Genomic DNA, 17,157 nt, shown 5'->3' on the forward strand with positions numbered 1-17,157 from the left:
TCTCAGATATTCTATTACCTTTCGTAATGAAGTAATGACGAAACTATGACGTAGCTGTGTAACAGTTCTACCGTTATACACGACGTATGTAGTGATATTAGTAAGGAATTTACACACGACTTATAAACGAGCTACTCATTGTATAAGTACAAGAGAGTTAAACGTCTGTATATAGAGTTTTTATTAGTAAGATCGTAAATAAATAAATGGAAACTTATAAAATGAGCTAACACTACACGGTACATATCGCTGTACGAACATGGTATACCATCATACATGAAATCTTCGGTATCAGAGTTACCGAGAATGTATTTTGTTATGTAACAATTAATTTCTTGCTGCATCACAATACGTGTCGCTTGATATAGAAATTACGCTTCTCTCTCATCGAGAGGTAGTGACGTATGTGTATTTTTTCCAGGTGAAACAATGTTCAACTTACCCCCACTCGACCCTTTCGAGATGAAAGAACTGAAACTATCGGATGGGCAGGGAAGGGGACAAGTGAATCTCACTATGAGAGACGTCAAGCTGCTAGGGTTGAAGGATGCATACCTGCAGAACTACTCGTGAGTATATAACAGTGATAAATTATAACTAGGACCCAGAAATTCGTATCCTGAAAGACTAATAAACATGCATGCAAATACACCCTTAAAAGTGCAAATTATTCCAACAAGAGTGCATTAATAAATGAAACGAAATTAATTCCAGTAAGACTACGAATATTAATTAGTGTAAACTCACATTATTCTTTCGACGTTGAAACAAAGATGGTTCAGAAGTCTGCAATCAGCAAAGACTTCACAACTAAGACGAGGTTAAGGTTTCTAATTTGAGAAATTGTGTTTCCTGTCACCCAAAAATGGGTTTATACAGTGAAAACTTATTTCTACGTCACACATGGTTGTTGGTGCGTATGTTATTTGGACAGATTTAAGCAACAAGAGACCAAGCACCAAAATTCCTTTTTTTTTTTTTTTTTTTTTTTTTTAGATATTTAGTTGCAATTACGAGTACATAGAAACTCACATTATTAATTTTGTTCAAATTCAACTGTCTCTGAGCATAGAAGAAAATAACATCAATACAAACAGGACTTCATTTACTATTACAATGAACAAGATGTAAATTGAGCAATAACAAACTGTGTTCGTCTGTTATCGCAGAATATAAAAATGGAGGCAAAGCACGTGAGCAACAACTAGAACTTAGTCTTGATAGTGAAAAATAACAAACAATGTGTTCACGTATTATTTTAAGAATATTTCAATTATTTGGCTTCAAATGACACCAAAATCTCATTTCTATAAAACTGAATGGAATTATGCAACAACATAAGTAATAGCAATTTGTTTTTTTTTATGTTTTGTAGTGAAATATTTGTTAAGTGGGACCAAGATAGCCAAATTATCAGAAACGCAAAATTAAGTCATGAGCATTCTCTTATTCACCCTTCTCCTACTGTGAAAGAAATGTGGAAAAACATCAACTCTATGGGTCTAACGAAACAGAAATCTCAGGTAGAAGACACTAAATTCAGACTTGACAGCTTGAACGAACATTTCACTTTCCCTATTCCACAGCCCATATTAAAAGAAGAAACTCTTTTTCGGAATTATATTCTTATCCTGTACCTGACAGAGAAAAATTATTTTTCAAAAACATAACTCCGGCTGAAGTAAAAGTATCATTGACAAGTATTAGGTCACAATCCCAAGGTATAGACAAAATTAACACAACTCTCCAACATAAAATAATAGACGTAATTCTACCCACATAATTAATGCCTCTATTATATCGGGTACTTATCCGAACATATGGAAAATGTCAATAATAGACCCTTTACCGAAAACCAGTGTTAATTTGAAAACCTAATCAATTTCACCCTTCCACGGATCCCCCCACCCCGGATGCAATTGTCTAGAACTCGGCATTCAAAGCAATATTATTTCAGATATGACTTCAATACGGGTCACGCTTCATTCCTGTTTACTATACCTCAATTGACGTTGTTGGGTACCTACAACATATCAGAATACATCCTTATGCTGCCAATAAGTGGGACAGGAAACATCAACATCACTCTGGGTAAGAGACTTGCACATGGAATACATTAGGCTAATCACCAGAGCAAGGGATCTGGAGTACTATAAAGTGTGTGTGAAATATTGTATATACAGCCAGAGTTGTTGCGAATTTCAACCGAGCAACTGCACTGATCAAGAAGAGTACAGTTGAGTCAATGTAAATTACACGCAACTTATTGCACAATTATTTCAGAACCGGCGCAGTACTTGTTCCGTCAGAGAATAAACAACTAAACAGTGCATTTGTGTTCAAGTGTGTCAACCAGCAATTCGTCCACATTTCTTGTAGAGTTATGCCGAAAATGGAACAAGTACAGTGTATAAAAATTAAGAGCACGTATTTCAGAATTTGATGGTGTGTTTACTATTTAAAACAACAAACTATTCTGCAAATTTTGTAAACGTTATGTGACAACTTAATAAGAGTTTTACGTAAAGAGCCATGTAAGTATTATTAACTAGAAACGTGCTTTTGATGACAAACTGAATTTTGAGACTCGAGTTACACTGCCTCGACTGCTGCGCGACGCGCCAATTCGTGCCTTAAATTCTCTCCCTCCAGCGTATCGCCAGATGACGTCACCGGCTCCAACTCAAGGTTATGATGCACACATTGACCTTCGGCTGTCGATCACCCTATACGTCATTTAGATTTGTCGTGTAGTATACTTACTTACTTACTTACAAATGGCTTTTAAGGAACCCGAAGGTTCATTGCCGCCCTCACATAAGCCCGCCAGCGGTCCCTATCCTGTGCAAGATTAATCCAGTCTCTATCATCATACCCCACTTCCCTCAAATCCATGTTAATATTATCCTCCCATCTACGTCTCGGCCTCCCTAAAGGTCTTTTTCCCTCCGGTCTCCCAACTAATACTCTATATGCATTTCTGGATTCGCCCATACGTGCTACATGCTGAAATAAAATCATAGGAGCGACAAAACTCGTCTGAAAATGTGTCGATCGAGGTTCTGGGATCGCATTCTAGTACTGGACCGAACTTATAGACATATTCACGTCAACACAGTGGATATAGCACAGTTAGTGAAATTTCAAATCCGTTATCGAATACATATTCTAATGACGTCATTGAAGATGTACATTTAAGTGACCTATGTAATTTCAAGTATGCTGCAACTGTGTCAGCCAACGTCGAACGCAGTTTTTCCATGTGTAGGTCTAAGTTTTTTCTCTCATGTAACAGGATGTCGTTCTCATTGAAAAGTCTGAAAACTATATTGACTGTGTATGAACTATTAAAAATCACACAAGGATTATAAGATTTATGTTTGTTATTATTTAATGTGTAATATTGTAACATTTGCGAAAGCGAGAAAGTATGGGCGTATGTAGGCCTGCCTGTTTCTTTAAGGGCATCAGTAAATTGTTTATATTTTGGGACAGCAACAAACAACTATATTAAGAGGTTTCAAATTTTTTTTTGTTAACATTGCACCTATGTGATATTTTGAGAACAACTTTTAATATATTAATGATTTATTTTTTAAGCATTTCATTAAATTTCACACAATGGAAATTAGTGACATGTCATTTCAAAAAAAAAAAAACAAAAAAACAAATGGATTCAATTATTTAGTTCGAAATAAAATGTATTTTATATATGTAGGTCAATATATTTCTTTAAACTATGTAATACATTCATTTGTTCTCAAATAATTTTGTAATAAATTGCGTGTAATTTTCGACGACTGTACTGTACTTCTGCTTTGTCAACGCAGTAGCTCGGTTGCACTTCACTAAACCTCCGCCTATAGGCTACTCGTATATAGTACGTTTGAATATTATCTTATAGTGCTGGAAATCCCTTGCCCTGCTAATTACAAATGAAGCTATTTTTTGTGCCACGGCATATATATTCATCAGCATAACATTAATACTGTACCGTTCAGTACTCGTCGCTGATCAAAAGTGACAGCGGTATAAACAGTTATTCACAAATATACCAGCCATTACTGAGATTATTCTTTGAGACACGAGTAATAACATTTTCTGGGGAGTGTTTTTATACTGAGCGATTAGTGTGCTACGTATTTAACAATACCAGTCTAACGAACAAAAATAATTGTGTTAACTTTGAACTAAATACAAAGATACAGAAAAAAAACAAGTGCTTCACATTACAGAATATCAATAGTAAAAAGAGACACTACAAAAAAAATACTATTTGAGTACTTTGTTCTAAATTAATGTTTGAATATCCCTTATACAAAAAAGTACTAATGGCGGGTATTAGACTTATGTCATTCACCCATATGAAGCCAGTAGTGTAAACCAATTTACGACAGACTCGTTGCCCAGGGAGCGCCATAGGAGGCTGGTCTACGCTTCACCCGCGATGAAATGATTATGGTGATTTGTTGCGATGCCACTGGGAAACCGGAGTTCCCGGACAAAACCCCTGTTACTGGGACCTCGGGCTTGTCCAACACAAGTTATAAAACGGTAGTAAACCGGGGATCTAATCCGGGTCCGCAGGATATTAAGTCCAGCATCTAGCCAAATATACCTTCTGTGTACAAAACTATTAGACACATTCTGTTCAATCAGATTTGGAGTCAAATCCTCTGAGAATGATGTTAATGCAGCTAATTCTTTTTAAATTAGTAAGAAATTATTGGAAATATTAACACATAATGGCGAATTAATGAATAGTCTATCAGATACAATGATTTTTCATGACTATGTTTCTGACCTAAAATCGGCTGATGTAAACAGGTGATATGGAGATATGTAGAAAATATTTACCTACAAAGTTTATCCTCACAAATTATTATACATTAACTATTTGGACCGGAGTTGATTCCACGATCTAGCAGAGAATGCCATCCCCATTCAAGAATGCTCTTATCCTCTCAATGTCCCACGATCTGTGATCACCTATGATGTCCAGTATAAAATGACAGTGGCGACATCACGCTCAGCGGTCATATAACATTGAACGCATAATAGGTACCTTATTACTAGGGCTATGAAAAGGAAGCAGTTAAAACAAGTGATGTTACCGAGTATAGCTGCGGCGGGTGGAATGGGGTGAATTTCCCCTACAACTTGACGTAAACAGCGTCAGTCTGTACAGATGCCTCAAACTAGCAAGCTGTCTCGTTCGCGCAGCCGCATAGAGCACTTCTCCCCTACCACTGTCCGCCTATTACTGTGCACTGTGGACTAGAACGGTACAGCTCAGTTCTAATAACAGTTGAGAAGGCTGAATAGGGAGAGTACATCTTGAATACATTGTCAAGAGGTCAACTTTTCAGATAATATGGCTATACATGGGTATCGGAGCTTAGGTGGGCCCCCTCCGTTAGCTTTACTACTTCTCCTCTCCAGGCAGCTTCCTAGTTTGAGGCCTCTGTACCGCTGCTCACGTCAAGTTTTAGGGGAAATTCACCCCATTCCACCCGCCGCAGCTATACTCGGTACCATTACTATACTAAAAGCCAGGTTATGAACCGACTAAACAGGAAGTAGTTGGCATGGCGAGAGGAAAGTGCGGGTTAGAGGGGTAGCCTCTGCAGCGATGACACTTTGAGTGTGGGGGTTTGGAGGGGGAAAGGACTACGGAGCTTTTCATTGGACCTCAAGTGAAAATGCCGTCTGCTAACGAAAATCTGGCAAAGGAATCACGGAGACAATGTAGCCTAACATCTCAGACCATTTGCAGTACCAAGTGCATTACGAGTCGCATTTCGTACCAGCGTCATTAGCTCGTGATTTCTTAAAAACAGTAATTTTAATTACTAATATTGTTGAGTCTTATCGAGGACTATATACAGTAATTATTTTAAACATATCAGTGGCAAACGCTTTGAATCTCGCGCCACTATGTGGCAACAGAGCTTATAAGGAGAGCAACAGAACGTTGCTTCCGGTTTAGTCGGCTCATTACCTGGCTTTTAGTATAGCTATAACTGCTCCCTTTTCATAGCCCTACTTATTACACAGCGTCTATAAAATTTTTCAAACAAAAAAAAAAATATCCTTCAGAGTAATCTAAATGAATGGTTAACCAACCTAATGGAAACAAACCAAAACAGATACTCTATATTTCTAAAAAATGATTTTTGAGACATAGCCTATCTACAAGAATTGAGTTCACTGGAAGAAGAACGTAACTACAAAATCTTGAATTTGAGATACGAAGCATCATACATTTTAGATCCCGCATAAAGCATTACGCACAACAACATCCAAATATTCTATGCGGCGCTGTGAATGTTGGATGGAAATAATATTATTGTCAGAATCAGATACGAGTAGAGGTACAGTATAGTCTACATATAGTACAGTAGCTAGAAATGAAGAGTTCTCATATTTACTGGAGGTTGACACTGGTAAATGATGGTGTGCATTACACTCCATAGTGTCATTCACCCTATAGTATTAAGGATTCAATATATGCTGGAAACGGAAAAAGGAAATAACTTACGTTAAGTCATTATTCCAGAGAAATCATCAATTGTTTAACATACCGCATACATATGCAATATGGTTAACATAACTCAATCAAAACCAACCAAAACAGATACTTCATACACCTACATAACTACTGTCCAATAAAATAAAACTGATTGTTGGAAAATTATACACCAACTGATGAAGTATAACAAAAGGACAGTTTTTCATACCAGCGCACTGTGGATGAAGCTGCTGACTGTCTAGTTAAACAAAGAAGAAAAATCGTACAAAACCACATGTCAACTTTATCATTTTTAACAGTTGAAAGATTAAGCAACCCAAAATATCAAGATATAATATTATACCTTTTCCACGAAATTTCAAATAATAAAAGATGGAAGTCTCTCAGTTTACAAGAAAACATAATTCCTGAGCATCCAAGGGAAACAAAAGTTGCATCTTTCGATTACGCACAGGGCATGACTGTCTGTCAAAACACATGAACAAAATTGGGATTTTTTCTTTACGTCTTTGTCTTAGGGAAGAAATCGATCACAATTATCTTCAGTGATGTCCAACCCTTTACTCTAAATCTATTGTATGTGCGAAATATCGGAGAGCAAGAGAATTAATGGCTTTGTTGCCAAGAATTCAGAATTAGTTAACAACAACTCGTAGTTTCACATCTATAAAAAAATTGCACTATTTTTAGGCAAGTGCATGAAGACAAAATTAAAATAAATCCTGCGTATATCTTCTTTGGAAGAGGGCGAAATTCTATTTACTTTTTCCTCAGGTATCAGGGCCCCTAAATACGGCACTATGCAATTCTAATCTAAACTATTTCACCGCCACTACTATACACAGTTGAAATTAATTTACAGCAAAATGTAACACACATGAAACACTATTCTACAAAAAAGTGTTTACTTCTAAAATCCCGTAAGTACAATTTTTCCCGCATCTTCAAATCTGTGAGTCTGCTGATAACAGCTCTAAAAATTATAAGTGTTTTTATATTTTATAAATAACAAATGCATAATAGTTGTTAGCTGGGGTATAAAAACAAGTTAATTTCCTCTGCTGTACAATTTCCTCAAATGCAGTATTGATGTTTTACTGGTGAAGCAAGGCAACAAGGTTCGCGACTGGCGACAATGTTTCTTCAACTAATACCAACATTAATACTGTCCTAATTATAATATTACGAGATATATGTAATTCATAAATTATAAGGATTTTTTTGCAATTCTGCCAGTTTAGGTAGGCCTACTTAAAAATAGGCATTATAAACAAAAAATGCAATAAAATGTAAAATAGGCATTAATAGCAGTTAATATGGATTTCATTTAGTAAATGTTGATATGAAATAAACTTTTTAAATTTAATTCCCATATTTTATGACGAAAAGAAAAGATACCGATACACATTTTAGATAATCCCTCAGCTTAGTGATATATATATATATATATATATATATATATATATATATATATACAGTTTCTCTCATCCTGAAGTGTTCTTTCATATGAAATAAACACAGTACAAACAAATTTTAAATTTAAAATGGCTGAAGAGAAACGATTCACAAGATCATAACCACTGGCATAGCATAATACAAAGAACACTTTCAATCGTCCTGGATCTTTCGATATGTTAGTCCTTCTATTCTCAGTTTACGATTTAAGAACATTCATTGTACTAGAACAACTGTTTATAGTGCTAAATAGAATATTTTAATTCTTCTTTGAAGAAGTGTATACTAATTACACAGACATAAATACTTTTTTTTCTCCAACAGTCGATAAAAAATTTACAATCCGATACTATATCTCGAAGGGGAAGATTAATGGAGTAGATCATGCACTGTTGACTTCATCGGCAGTCCACCTGGACTCAAAGAGGATGTACATCCACCTCGACAACCTCTTCGACGGCGACAAGCGTCTAGGTAAGACAAAAGTTTCTTCACTGCACTTTCCCTACAATCAATGATGAATTGGAGTCAGGTGATTAACAGTTACACACACATCATCCAGTCAATAGAAGTAGAGGCTTTGATACTACAGAGGTAGTGCTGTAATGCGTATCATCCTCTGTTCTCCTTTTACCACGGGTAAAGGCACGGTAGAGGCCGTAGCATTTAAAGGAGTCTACAAATCTAGTTTTCACGTCAAATTAAATCCAGGACATCTCAGTCGACAGATGCTGCTCCTCTTCCTGTGAATATCCTTCTTAGCATGGGTCACGATTCACTTACTGTTTGTCTCGTCCAGCAGCATCTTTAATTGAAGAGCTCAAATGCAAAACAAGTTATATCCCCAGAAAAGTTTTCTCAGAAATTAGCAAAATGTGCCACACAGTATATTTATCGAGTATATTATAATTCTTTTCCATCATCTAATTCCTTCTATAGTAACAAGATTTTAGAGCAAATATTGGCCTTCAATATTCTTCCTTCATCAAATTATTTAAAATAAAAATGTGGATGTAACTTGATTTCATATTTCTGCCGAAATTTTATTTTAATGATTGAAATCTACCGAGATTAAATTTATGCAAAGAACAGCAGGATGCAATAGGTCAGACTTCAAACGAAAAATGAAAATTTTGCAAAGTAATTGGAAATATTGACTTCATGATTTTCAGCTCCGTGGTAGCTACTTACACATTATAAATGCTTTAAACGTTTAAAATATTAAATTATAATTTAGTTATATTTATTTGTAACATAAATTCCACCAACATTCAACTAAAAGATAGTTATAAAGTGCAACTTCTCTTATGATACAACAAAATATAAGTAGGGTAAAACATACAAAATCACTTATGGCAGCTGAACTTGCAAGGATTCCTATTCTGTTTTTGTTGATGGCCATTTCAAAATTAAATGAAAAGAATGCATTAAATTACATTATCACTTTTGATACAGCAAAATACAAGCTAAGTAGAGTAAAGTGGGGTAAAAAAAAAGGTAGCATGATAATGCCTTAATGCTTTCCTCGTCTGTTCAGCTTACCAGCCGCAACAGTTCCTTGTACAAGGAGAAGGCTCACTTAATTCTCTCTGGCGCCGACAGATAGGTCTTGCTTAAATATTTCATAATGCAGAATAAAAAAGTCCAATTTTGAATTAATGCTTTTCAGCTCCTATCGCTTCAATTCACATTAAAAAAAACATAGTAACGTACAAAACAAACTGGATTTGATATGTAAACTGAACATCCAGAAAAAGATTACCAAAATTAACAGTGGAAAATTTTCCAAATGTAAGAAGGAACAAGGGTTCACCAATGAAGAAACTGACGGATGAATAAAGTCAGAAGAAGTTAACTGTGACCTATGTAACTGAAAGTTGAATGACGATGATTTCACTTTCCTGTAGAAACAAACGAAAAAATATTGCAATTACAGTATAAAGCTTTATATCTATGAATTGTACCACTGTGCCGTTAATATTTGCTGAGAGAATGAAACATTTCATTTTAGGGACCTTCTGTCATATCTTTGCTGTGACTGAAGAGATTTATCTCGAAATAGAAACAGAAGTAGATGGTGGCTGTCATAATCTCATAGTCCTTCATTTTGAAACAATTAAGTGAGTTAAGGATTCATTGCTTGCAGGTGACGAAATGCATAAACTTCTGGACGAGAACTGGAAGGAGGTGTTCTACGAGATCACGCCACATATAGCTGCATCAATCATAGAAGTGTTTACAGGAATGATGAATGGTATTACTAAACAAATCCCGTATGATTTATTAGCTCCAGAAACTCTATCATAACTGCTTCAAAACCATGTCCAATGCAATCTCCAGTTTATCTGACATTTCACTGATTAAAGTGAAGTAGGGTAACCAGAGTTTTTAGGGAGGAAGCGTATGCATCTTAAATTCCTATTTTAATTATAAAGTAACTTTTTAACATCTGTTGAACTTTCTATTACACACTACACAGTTGTAAAATGTCCAATATTTAATATACAATTTCTAATGTGATGACCGCTAGCATTTCAAACAATGATAGTTAAATATCTACTTGCTACAAATATTTTTAGTTTTGTCTTTCAGAGTATTTCCATAATGATCGCAAGGAAAATCAAATAGTACAGTGTCTTGCAGGAAGTAATGCTTGGTGTTAACAGAGGAACTTCGACAGTGTCTCATCACCAGGGAACGGATTTATATGGACTAAAAATATATGAAATATGTAAATATATATGTAGTTATTTTTACCAAAATATGGAATTAAATATGGATTTTTACCAAAATATGGAATTAAATATGGACTTAAAATTATAAAAAAAATGACTATGTACGTTAAATATTGGTACATTTTAATCAAACTAAACAAAAAATATAATGGACGTACCTTATCTTCCAATGTAGTTTCAACAAAACACAATTTTTATTGTCTGTTACCATAACAATAGGTTACAAACATTTCTTTCAAGTGCTGAAAAGTGAATCTTCTTCTATTGTCTCTGAGGATAGATTTATACTGACTAAAAGAGCGTTCGACGTCACAAGAAGTAACTGGTACATAATTCAATTTCACAATGTCTGCTGGGGATAAGTCCAAGTTAATCTTCACTGTTGATTCACCACTCATCACAGCAACAACCTTTTGTAGTTCTTCATATCCAGGGTTTTTTGAAAGTACAGTGTCCACCTTAGCTCTTACTGCATCTGCAACTTTACCTCTACCACGATTCAGTTGTTCCACAGTACTATTTATAATTTCAAAACTTTCAGATAGTGAAAGGTGCCTATTTTGGAGACTTTTGAGCGTTTTTATGATGCATGAAAATGTATGCTGAATGTGAGCTAAGTCATTCTTCACACTTATGTCACAGGTAACTGTTTTCGCAGTATCAATTGAGACTGCATCTTCAGAGTCCAATGCAAGGAGAACATTGTTAATAGAGTCTATATGTTCGGCATAATATTCAACTGCTTCTAGCCATGTACCCCATCTAGTTAAAATTGGCTTTGGTGGCAATGGAATTTCAGGGTACATTTCTTTCAACACGTTAACTCTACTGGGAGCTTTGAGAAATACTTTTTTCACTGATGAAATCAACAAATCTACTTTAGGGAAATTGTCTCTGACCACTTCTGCCACACGATGAAATGCATGCGCCACACAAGTAAAATGAGTCAATTTAGGATATACAACAGATAATGCTTGTCCAGCTTTGACCATATAAGGGGCAGCATCGCTAATAAAGAATAACACATTATCGTACATAATACCCTTTGGCCACAGGATACCCATAGCTTCGTTGAACAGTTTAACTATAGTTTTGTTATTGCACTTTTCTAGAACATCACAATGTAAAAGAATTCGTTCAGAATATTGTTCACTTAACAAACCGATAACTACATTACCAACAAGTCTACCTTCTTTGTCGGGAGTCTCATCAATGGAAACCCAAATTGAACTATCTTTAATTTCATCTCTTATCTTCTGTATTGTCTCATCGTAGATGGATGGAGCATACGTCTTCCTAAGTGTTGACTCATCCGGGATTGTATGTTGAGTATATTTTTCAAGGAATTCCCTGAAGACCTTATTCTTTAGTTTGTAGAGAGGAATATCAGCAGAGATGAGAGAACGGCACAGGTCGATGTTAAACTCAGATCTTACATTCGATGTTGTTGGTTGTGTTAAAAACAATTGTCTCTGCTTGGAATTTAGTTGTTTGTTGGCCTGATGTTTACTAGTTGTAATGTGTTGTTGCACCAGGAACTTTTGTGTAGATGATACTGCACACTGACACAAATTACAAAATAATATTTTATTGTCAGTTGATAAACCATCTTCTTTAAATTCTGAAATGTAACTTGTTAGTTTTGATTTTAAATTGACTGAATGACGTACTTTTGGCATATTTACCGTCTTTATAGTATGATTTACAAAACTGAACCTATGTGTACTCTGACTGGCATTTAACTGTTGAGCTGCACAACTGAAGTCTGTTAAAAATTTTAAATTAAATTAATACAGTTTTGTAACTTACTTTCCCATTGTTGATAGGACTGCTAATTTTCAAATAACTCTGATGTTAAAGGGATTACTGAACATGTGTTTAAATCTCTATTGTTGAAATGTATTTTTAAAAGTTAATGGAATTTTGTTTTGTTTTATTGTTAAACCTAATATAATATGGACTGTTTTATATGAAATATGGAAAATATATGGAAATTAACGAAAATATGTACTAAACTCTAAAATATGGAAAAATATGGAAAATAAAAGTAGGATTTTTCAACCCTACACATTGTGAAACATAAAGATAATGCAAAATATAAATTATATTAGCTTTATAAGTAAATATGTATTTACATATAAATCCTTTCCCTGCTCATCACAATAATATGAGTAACTATAATGTGTATTTTGGTTCCATTGGACTATCACCAGATAATACTTTCAAACTCAGCAGAATAAAAACTATGGGCTATTTCAAACCGTGTAACTCAACATGGTATATACTGATCAAACTAAAGTCCTGAGTTCAGTTTCATAAAGCTAACAGTCTTGTAATAGTAATGTACTAATTTTTCTCTTGTCTAGATTTACTAGATATTATTGATTCATATATAAGGCCTCGCCATCCTCATGAATAATCAAGACTACATTATGTAATTAATATTTGAGGAGAAAAATTCGCTCCGGCGCCAGGGATCGAACTCGGTTCCTTGGTTCTACGTACCAAGCGCTCTGACAACTGAGCTACGCCGAATTCAATCCACAGCTCCGGATCGAACCTTCCTCCTTGAATATTTCCCTTTTGGCCTGACTCCAAGTTAGCATATATGTTGACGTAGCCTATATGTCCAATGTCAACTGTCAATATATTAGGAGCGCACTCAGCTGAGTGACTTTTTGGCCAGGATTCGGTAGTTAAGTGCACAGTAATCTGTACAGAAATATGCACTGCTAGCTATGAAAATATTAAAGATATTTTATTAATTTGTCCTACAGAATAATATCTGTAATATTGACAATTAATATTTGAGAAAAATTCCCTTCGGCCAAACAAGTCACTCAACTGAGTGCGCTCCTAATATAATGGCAGTTGACATTGGACATATGTCAACATATATGCCTAACTTCGAGTCAGGCCAAAAGGGAAACATTCAAGGAGGAAGGTTCGGTCCGGTGCTGTGGATTGAATTCGGCGTAGCTCAGAGGTCAGAGCGCTTGGTACGTAGTACCAAGGACCCGGGTTCGATCCCCGGTGCCGGAGCGAATTTTTCTCCTCAAATTTTAATTGTCAATATTACAGATATTATTCTGTAGGACAAATTAATAAAATATCTTTAATATTCTACATTATGTAGTCAATATATAGATACCTATTATTGGACAAAAATTCGTTCCGGCACCCGAAATGGAGCTCAGGACCTCTCAGATTTGCGTGCTGAGCGCTCTTTCCATCTGAGCTACATCCAGACACTATTCACGGCGCCGGCCGAACTCGCCTCCTTTGTATCAATGGCCTGCTACCTGCATGTTAGACATATAAGTCTTGTATGTATGAGCGCATGTTTTTTAACGACTTTATGGCCAATGAACGAATAGGTTCAACTATTGAAATCATTTTGCCTACTTAGATTTTCATTGTTTGAAGTTTGAAAATAATTACATATTATATGTTTGTATATTATACGATAATTCATTTCTATTATATCACACTTGTACAAGTGCCACCAAAAGTGGCTAATGTACTACCAGTGGCATGCGTACCATTTGTTGAGAACCCTGAATTACACTATTAACTTGTTCCTTTTAGCTTTGTACCTTTTATGAAACAGACCTCTGAATTTATTGTACTTTCAAAAAAATTGTCTTTCATTAAATATTTGATCTACGGCCCCACAAAGATTCCTTCTTTAAGTTTCTCATCAGATACTTGCGGGGTTGATAAAGAAATCAATGTTAGTGCACGAACCGCCACTGATTGTAGTTTTCATGCCTTGTACCTCTTCCCCGTCTCCTTACTTCTTAGACTGTCTCTCGCGTGTAATCACTGCCGTTCGAGTTTTGGTAACCGCTGATCTACTTTCTTACTGATGTTGTAAGTGATAAAAATTTCGGTTCTGAGAGGGATCCTTCATAAGTACAATCAATCCAGTGGAACAAAGGGCTTGGGTTTCGTTTAAAAAGTATTGGCCAAATTTTTGGGCAACATCAAACATCCAAAATACAAAACCATTGTTAAAACAATGTTGCAGAGTTTCATGAAATTAGGATGTAACATGAATGTGAAGCTTCATTTCCTACATTCGCTTATTGAGTTTTTCCCTGCGAACATCGGCGATGTCAGAAGAACAAGGAGAACGTTTCCACCAGGACATCAAGGACATGGAAAAGAGATACGAGGGAAGGTGGAATGCAAACATGATGGCGGACTACTGTTTTATGCTAAAATGAGACGGCACTGGTGAAGGGAGACAATCATGGAACAGAAGTTTTAACCCACGTCAGAAAGAACTTGAAGTGGTGAAATCAGTGAAAAAGAGGAATTAAATTGTCATATTAGCATTTTTAAGTCAGTATATACCACTGTCTACTCTAATGCAGTGCGTTGTAATTTTATGCATGGTTACAAAACATACAATCTTTAAATCGAACTAAAATAATAATTTTCCCTGTTTAAAAAATGCGACTTTCCTTTAAAAACTTCAAAAATGATTTTAACTAAACCTTAACGGTTAAAACCAATAGTTACTCTAGTTACGGCTTACAGGTTACACAACGTGTAGGCCTAGTTGCAATAATAAATACAAGTTTTCATTGTAATTACTCACCTCTTCCTTGGAATTCAGTGAGAAAGTTGAGCCTGCTTTCCATGGCACAGAGCTTTGAAGTCAGGAACGACAGAAGTTAAATAAAGTCTCAAATCACTTTCAGCACAAAGTCTGTTTCTGTATTTATTTTTAATAGGCATATGACGACAACGACGTTTCGCACAAATATGTGGATGAAAAGGGTAATAAAGCCATTATGGCTTTATTCGCTAACACTGGGAACTCCTTTAAACTCAAACAAAAACCAATTAATGACAAAGATTTATAACTTTTCTGTAACTGAAAATCAATGGAAATTTCAAGAAGCTGCTCTTTTTCATCTATGCTTAATGTAGATTCTAAAATTGTTGACTCTTCGAAGGGATTGCGAATCTAATTGTTATTATTGGACATAGCAGGGAAATATTCTCTGAAGGTTTTTCCAAGTCCCTTCAAATGTTCTTTAACCATGTTCTTCACATTTTCGACCAAAGAAAGATGATTTTCCACCAGGAAGTCGTGAAGGGTATCAAAGCACTCAGTTTGATTGCTATTGAAACACGTTTTCCAAAAATTAAGTTTTTTAATGAATGATTTGATACGGTCTTGCACAATATAAACGTTTATATTTGACACCTGGAGAGATAAGCTTAAACTGTTAATCTTTGAGAAAATATCTGTATATTTTGTTACACTGGACAATAGCATTACTTTTATTTCAATATTCAATCGACTACTTCGCAATGTATCTTACAGAATTCTAAAATTGCAAATGAAGTGATGTATATCGACTGCAACTTCGGCTGGATTTCCGAATGCATAGAAAAGATGGAAAATATCGGATTCATGGAATCGATGGATATCATATGTGACGAAAAAATAAATAAATTCAGTGCTGTCAGTGGAACTGCAGGTGAGCATCCAGTGAAAAAATTATAACCAGTGCTTGAAAGAAATCGTAATTACGTCAGTTTATGTAATGTTAGGCAGACTCTCAGCGGAGAAACTCGGAACCCTACGGAAGACATTCCTGTTAGCCACATCCATTTGTTTAAATATGAACAGTAACTTCGCGCGAAGTTCAGAGTTCCTTTTCGTTGTATAACAACATATTGCCCAACCGCCAACAGCATTTGGCTTCTGAAAATATGGAAAAACTGCTTGTGACACATTGTGCTGCATGTCTTGATTAACACTATACGGTGTGTAAGAGGTATAAGTGCCGTCCTTTTCACAGTCATCGGAGACGGTCTACAGGATCAAAAAATGTCCATACAACATAGGGTCAAAACTTTATAGTTTTCCCAGAAAAAAATATTTCTTTCCTAATTTTATTTGCGTTATACTGCTTATATCGTGAGTAAAAAAAATTATGAAAACAATTACATCATTAGATATATTTAGAAAAGAGTTAATATTAGTTTAAATAAATATTTGTGTGTTCTATTACGTTTTTGTGAAATTAAATAGTAATGCATGCTTAAATTTGTTAATATTCTGGCGTGAAGACGTGGCAACATGTTTAGCAGGATTCACACTGCTGACAGCAGTCTGCACAGACGTAGAGACCAGCTGAGTTCAAGCTTCCTGTCCATAGGTCTTCTGCCGAGCGGATAGCAGTTCAGTAAAGGTAAGCCTATTCGATAAACACAATGTCATTCATGATTCAGGAATATCATATGTTATTAATTTATGGAGAAAGTCTTCGTAATTCAAGTGCAGCAAAAACAATGTACCGTCAATGTTTTCGCAAAGATAACCTAATCGGCGAACTTTTGTAGCAGTTTCTCAACAATTATTATTGCTTTAGAGAGAAAGTTCGTGTGATTTCTGCAGTTAATCATTATGGT

At 35.3% G+C, this 17,157-nt stretch overlaps 1 protein-coding gene across 1 annotated transcript; it reads left to right on the forward strand.

Annotated features, from left to right (window-relative positions):
* Positions 1-425: 425 nt before the first annotated feature.
* Positions 426-10,546, forward strand: LOC138699667 (protein takeout-like). The gene is made up of 4 exons (XM_069825709.1): positions 426-569; positions 1,958-2,091; positions 8,312-8,461; positions 10,134-10,546. Exons 1-4 carry the CDS (start codon positions 430-432, stop codon positions 10,292-10,294), a joined length of 585 nt encoding a protein of 194 aa, XP_069681810.1. The 5' UTR covers positions 426-429; the 3' UTR covers positions 10,295-10,546.
* The last annotated feature ends 6,611 nt before the right edge of the window (positions 10,547-17,157 follow it).

Source organism: Periplaneta americana, chromosome 5 (assembly GCF_040183065.1).
Source record: "Periplaneta americana isolate PAMFEO1 chromosome 5, P.americana_PAMFEO1_priV1, whole genome shotgun sequence".
Taxonomy (NCBI): domain Eukaryota; kingdom Metazoa; phylum Arthropoda; class Insecta; order Blattodea; family Blattidae; genus Periplaneta; species Periplaneta americana.